We start from the raw sequence: 6,350 nt of genomic DNA, 5'->3' as shown, positions 1-6,350 counted from the left end.
TTATTAAGCTGCTTCCTTGGTCCCCTTCACCTCCCATACTTTAAGTCAGTGCCTTGTCTCTCACGCACAAATAGCGTCTGGTACTTCGGTGGCAAGGAGTGCAGTGACAGATGGAGGTATCCTGTGTACCATTATAGAAGCTTTTCCTCTAACCCAAGTTAGACTTGGAGCGCTCAGGGATCTTGCTATATCTCAACATGAAGAACATTTCTCCTTAGAACTGTAATCCGGTTTAGAATGTCATCGTTGCTGCCTCCCTTCCTTCCAGGAGTACATTCGCCTGCGTGCGCACTCACACACTCACACGTTCAAAAAGGGTCCATCCGATTCTGGCAGTAGGCTGAAAACGATCCATATTGACGCGAATAACATCCCAACTGTAAATATGGATTCGTCTACTCGAGGCTGTGTCTCATTTCACCATAGAGGAAAATTATGTCATTTCGAACAGTGATAAAAAGCGAAGTTTCGATCTTCTGTAAATGGCTCTCACTTTGAATTGTGGAGGAAAAAAATCACTAATTGGGAATAGCCAGAGAAGGGGGAATTTGGTGAGCGCCCAAGGCCAATCTCAAAATATTTTATTTCATGCCAGTGTGGGAGAGGGAAGGGAGTGTGGCTTCGCTGTTTGCCGCTTTTGCATTTTCCACATCTGGCCTACAGACCTAATTCTAAGTTGCAATCTCGCTTGATGAAATTCGATCTTCGTGATTTAAATACCTTTCAATTTGGGACGATTTAACCATTGCAGCAGTTGAAAAAACAAACCCTGCGCATTATCTGTGAAACCAATATGAAAAAAGAAAGAAAGCAAACATGCTACAAACACACAAATCGCAACCATTGTCTTTAACACTCGCATACACACACATACACATAAACAATCAACAAAGATGGGGGAGGGGAACGAGTGGAGAGAGACACACAGATACAGACCGACGAGAGTCAATGCGAGTCAAGTTAACGTTTTCTCCGCCCCTTTGCACAACTACCCCCCTCCCGCGTTAATTAATTCCAAACAAAGCAAGCCAATCAAGAAATGCATTATAATTTTCAAGCAGAGGGAGGCGAGTGGCATGTATTTTTTAATTGATTTATTTATTTAGAGGACATTAATTCTCGTTCTGAGGCTGATTTTCAAACCGTTTGCAAAGCGCGGCTCCATTGTTCGCCGGGCGCGCAGGCCCCGCCCCCTGCTTTGTGTGCGGCGCGCGGATTGGCCGACGGGCGCGGGGGCCGCGTCAGCGCCCGCGAGCCCATTCATCTGTGCACTTGGGCGTTGGACCCCGCATCTTATTAGCAACCAGGGAGATTTCTCCATTTTCCTCTTGTCTACAGTGCGGCTACAAATCTGGGATTTTTTTATTACTTCTTTTTTTTTTCGAACTACACTTGGGCTCCTGTTTTTGTGCTCGACTTTTCCACCCTTTTCCCTCCCTCCTGTGCTGCTGCTTTTTGATCTCTTCGACTAAAATTTTTTTAACCGGAGTGTATTTAATCGGTCTGTTCTGTCCTCTCCACCACCCCCACCCCCCTCCCTCCGGTGTGTGTGCCGTTGCCGCTGTTGCCGCCGCTGCTGCTGGTGCTGCTGCTCGCCCCGTCGTTACACCAACCCAAGGCTCTTTGTTTCCCCTCTTGGATCTGTTGAGTTTCTTTGTTGAAGAAGCCAGCATGGGTGCCCAGTTCTCCAAGACCGCAGCGAAGGGAGAAGCCGCCGCGGAGAGGCCCGGGGAGGCGGCTGTGGCCTCGTCGCCTTCCAAAGCGAACGGGCAGGTAAATTCTACCTGTGGTTGTGTCATTTCTTTGGTGTCTTTCTCTAGTCTCTATGCTTCTCCTTCCCTCCTGGTGGCTCTCAAGGCGCATTCGTGGACAGGAGTGTAGCCGATTCTAGTGTGAAAGTTGAATAGAAATGGATAGCCTAAATTTGGGATTTTTCATAGCAGGGGTCTCCCCCCACACTAAAGGAGTGGTTCCTTAGAATCCTGGAGAATTCTTGAGTAGACTGGAGGAAAGGAGTGATAAATCGTCTAAAATGGCGTGGTTTGGAGATTGGCAGAACGTGACTAGCTAGGTGCCCTCCCCACCACCCCAGCCAGGTTGCATTTGTGTTTGGGGGCACAATGGTGTTTGAGTAGCTCTCGTGTTTGTTGTCGAGGCTGGGTCGTCTTTGAGATTTCTGAACTGGTGGTGTGATTGTGTGTGTGTGTGGGGGGGAGTCCGGGGAGGGGGACGCAACGGGGATGGTGGTGGAGAAAGGCGAGGAGGGAAGAGCTGTCTTATTGTATGTCGCGGCGGCGTGCCCTGAGTTCTTGGAAAGGTGACTGGCTGGGCCTGGACAGAGGGCTTCGGTACCTTTCGATGGGGCTTTCCCACTGTCCTGAATCTTTATATGTAGCTGTCTGTGGAATTACACACCCATTTTATTTTTAAATGGTATCTGTAGGGTGGGAACACTCGGTGGGTCCTTTAAGAGCCTTTCCAGATGGTCAAAAAGAGGCGGTTCGTGCATTTCGGTCGGGATTGCTCGTGTGCGTGGCGCCTCGACCACCCGCGGGGGGCCGCCCGGTGCTGCCCAGACCCAGGCAGATCGCCACGGTTGGGTGGACGCGAGAGGTTGGCCATGGGTGGCTGCTTCGCAAACACTGGGCACCCACCACGCCTCTTTTCCTAGAGAAGAGATCGTGTCGCTTCGTCTGCTCTAAACTACTGGGGAAAGCGAGGTCTGCCAAGGCTTTAAACCCGTTAAAAATGCAAAATGAGCCGCCGAGGCGAGCCCAGGCTTCGCAGAATCACAGGCGAAGGTGGGCGTGGAAGTAGAAGCGAGACCTCAGAAATAATGGGTTTCCCCCTGGCTGGTCGGTTTCAGACCGACCGGGAGGCCAGGAAGCCACCTGAGCTTTGTTTGCGGGCTGTTGGGCTGAGCGATCCGGGCTCGGGGGCGCCTCGGCCCGCGGGCAGGGCCTGGCCAGGCAGGGCGGGGTGGCCCGGCGACTCCGCCCCTCCCCGCCCACCTGCACTCAGAGCGGCGCGGTGGAGGCACAGCGCCCCCTGCCGGTCCCAAGGCCGCGGGCGGGCGCAGGGCTTCGGAGCGCCCAGCTCGGGCGCTTCTGGCTCTCTGGCTCGAGTGCTGTGGTCCCCCTGGGAATTCCTGGTATTTTGAAGAGGCCTTTATGTATTTAGGGCAAAAGAGGGATGTGTAACGTAAGCGCGGAACACTAGCTCTGGCTCTGTACCTTCTTCCAAAGAGTGTTTGCTGTGCCCAGTATTCTTTGGCACCTTTTTTCCACTGAACCCCCCATAAGGCGAGGGCTGGCAGGTTAGCCTTTGCTTGGTTCGTTTCAGACTTCGTCTTTAGGGCGCACTTGCTGAATGACTGGGGCCACTGCCGTATTTGGGGGCTACAGTCGTGCTTTTCGGGGTCTCCGGACAGCGGTGCCCATTTCCTCGTTCGTGGGGCTCTCGTCGGGGCCTCCACCCGCACCTCCCCGTAACAGCAGGGGTGGGGTCTCGGTGGCCACAGGGGCCTTAGGGGCAAGCGGGCACTCCCGGTCCAGGGCTGAGGGCGGGAATGGCGGCAGCCCCCGCCGCTTCAGTGACGCTCCCGCTTTCTCTGCCCCTTAGGAGAATGGCCACGTGAAGGTAAACGGCGACGCTTCGCCCGCGGCCGCCGAGTCGGGCGCCAAGGAGGAGCTGCAGGCCAACGGCAGCGCCCCGGCCGCCGACAAGGAGGAGCCCGCGGCCGCGGGGAGCGGGGCGGCGTCGCCTGCCGCGGCGGAGAAAGATGAGCCGGCTGCCGCTGCCCCTGAGGCCGGGGCCAGCCCGGTAGAGAAGGAGGCCCCCGCGGAGGGCGAGGCTGCCGAGCCGGGCTCGCCCTCGGCCGCGGAGGGGGAGGCCGCGTCGGCCGCCTCCTCGACGTCTTCGCCCAAGGCCGAGGACGGGGCCACGCCCTCGCCCAGCAACGAGACCCCGAAAAAAAAAAAGAAGCGCTTTTCCTTCAAGAAGTCTTTCAAGCTGAGCGGCTTCTCCTTCAAGAAAAACAAGAAGGAGGCTGGAGAAGGCGGTGAGGCGGAGGCGCCCGCTGCCGAAGGCGTCAAGGACGAGGCCGCCGGGGGCGCCACAGCGGCCGCCGCCGAGGCGGGCGCAGCCTCCGGGGAGCAGGCAGCGGCGCCGGGCGAGGAGGCGGCCGCGGGCGAGGAGGGGGCGGCGGGTGGCGACCCGCAGGAAGCCAAGCCCGAAGAGGCCGCCGTCGCGCCAGAGAAGCCGCCCGCCAGCGAGGAGACCAAGGCCGCGGAGGAGCCCAGCAAGGCGGAGGAGAAGAAGGCCGAGGAGGCCGGGGCCAGCGCCGCCGCCTGTGAGGCCCCCTCCGCCGCCGGGCCCGGCGCGCCCCCGGAGCAGGAGGCCGCCCCCGCGGAGGAACCCGCGGGCGCCGCCGCCTCGTCAGCCTGCGCAGCCCCCTCACAGGAGGCCCAGCCCGAATGCAGTCCAGAAGCTCCCCCAGCGGAGGCGGCAGAGTAAAAGAGCAAGCTTTTGTGAGATAATCGAAGAACTTTTCTCCCCCCGTTTGTTTGTTGGAGTGGTGCCAGGTACTGGTTTTGGAGAACTTGTCTACAACCAGGGATTGATTTTAAAGATGTCTTTTTTTGTTTTACTTTTTTTTAAGCACCAAATTTTGGTTTTTTTCTCCCCTCCCCACAGATCCCATCTCAAATCATTCTGTTAACCACCATTCCAACAGGTCGAGGAGAGCTTAAACACCTTCTTCCTCTGCCTTGTTTCTCTTTTATTTTTTATTTTTTTGCATCAGTATTAATGTTTTTGCATACTTTGCATCTTTCTTCAAAAATGTAAACTTTCTTTGTCAATTTATGGACATGCCCATATATGAAGGAGATGGGTGGGTCAAAAAGGGATATCAAATGAAGTGATAGGGGTCACAATGGGGAAATCGGAGTGGTGCATAACATTGCCAAAATAATGTGCCACTAGAAATGGTGTAAAGGCTGTCTTTTTTTTTTTTTTTTAAAGAAAAGTTATTACCATGTATTTTGTGAGGCAGGTTTACAACACTACAAGTCTTGACTAAGAAGGAAAAAGAAAAAAAAAAAAAAACACCAATACCCAGATTTAAAAAAAAAGATCATAGTCTTAGGAGTTCATTTAAACCATAGGAACTTTTCACTTATCTCATGTTAGCTGTACCAGTCAGTGATTACGTAGAACTACAAGTTGTATAGGCTTTATTGTTTATTGCTGGTTTATGACCTTAATAAAGTGTAATTATGTATTACCAGCAGGGTGTTTTTAACTGTGACTATTGTATAAAAACAAATCTTGATATCCAGAAGCACATGAAGTTTGCAACTTTCCACCCTGCCCATTTTTGTAAAACTGCAGTCATCTTGGACCTTTTAAACACAAATTTTAAACTCAACAAAGCTGTGATAAGTGGAATGGTTACTGTTTATACTGTGGTATGTTTTTGATTACAGCAGATAATGCTTTCTTTTCCAGTCGTCTTTGAGAATAAAGGAAAAAAAATCTTCAGATGCAATGGTTTTGTGTAGCATCTTGTCTATCATGTTTTGTAAATACTGGAGAAGCTTTGACCAATTTGACTTAGAGATGGAATGTAACTTTGCTTACAAAAATTGCTATTAAACTCCTGCTTAAGGTGTTCTAATTTTCTGTGAGCACACTAAAAGCGAAAAATAAATGTGAATAAAATGTACAAATTTGTTGTGTTTCTTTATGTTCTAATAATGCTGAGACTTCTAGGTCTTAGGTTAATTTTTAGGAAGATCTTGCATGCCATCAAGAGTAAATTTTCTTGTGGTTCTTAATCTGAAACTTTCAAGCTCTGAAATTCATAATCCGCAGTGTCAAATTACGTTCAGGGAGATATTACAACATTCCATGACAAATCTGTTACCCTTTATTGGCTTTTAGTTTTCATTTAAGAATTGAACATAATTTTTATTGTAGTTATATAGCATGTCAGATTAAATCATTTAGAACGAAATGGGTGTGAACCTAAGACTATTTAAATGTCTTATAAAAAATTTCATGAAGCCATTTTCTTGTCATTCAGGTTCAGAAACAAATTTTAAACTGAGTAAGAGTCTATGGAGTCCATATTGCAGATGGGTCATGAAATGTGGCCAAATGTGTTTCAAAAACTGATGGTGTATTACCTGCTATTGTAATTGCTTAGTGCTTGGCTAATTTCCAAATTATTGCTTAATATGTTATATTTTAAGAAAACAGGTTTATGTAACAAAGTAATGGTGTTGAATGGATGATGTCAGTTCATGGGCCTTTAGCATAGTTTCAAGCACTTTTTTTTTTTTTTT

The 6,350-nt window shown here is 50.5% G+C and overlaps 1 protein-coding gene across 1 annotated transcript; it reads left to right on the top strand.

Annotated features, from left to right (window-relative positions):
- The first annotated feature begins 1,207 nt into the window (after positions 1 to 1,207).
- On the top strand, positions 1,208 to 5,126 carry MARCKS (myristoylated alanine rich protein kinase C substrate). Its single transcript, XM_017530803.2, has 2 exons — positions 1,208 to 1,773; positions 3,622 to 5,126. The coding sequence occupies exons 1-2, from the start codon at positions 1,672 to 1,674 to the stop codon at positions 4,513 to 4,515; spliced, it is 996 nt and encodes a 331-aa protein (XP_017386292.1). The 5' UTR covers positions 1,208 to 1,671; the 3' UTR covers positions 4,516 to 5,126.
- The last annotated feature ends 1,224 nt before the right edge of the window (positions 5,127 to 6,350 follow it).

Source organism: Cebus imitator, unplaced genomic scaffold (assembly GCF_001604975.1).
Source record: "Cebus imitator isolate Cc_AM_T3 unplaced genomic scaffold, Cebus_imitator-1.0 Scaffold69, whole genome shotgun sequence".
Taxonomy (NCBI): Eukaryota; Metazoa; Chordata; class Mammalia; order Primates; family Cebidae; genus Cebus; species Cebus imitator.
Note: the sequence above shows the minus strand (reverse complement) of the source record. Positions and strands in the feature narration are given on the sequence as shown.

Coding starts and splice junctions, on each gene's coding strand:
- MARCKS (XM_017530803.2), top strand. CDS start 1,672: ATGGGTGCCCAGTTCTCCAAGACCGCAGCGAAGGGAGAAGCCGCCGCG. Junction 1,774..3,621: donor CTTCCAAAGCGAACGGGCAG/GTAAATTCTACC, acceptor TCTGCCCCTTAG/GAGAATGGCCACGTGAAGGT.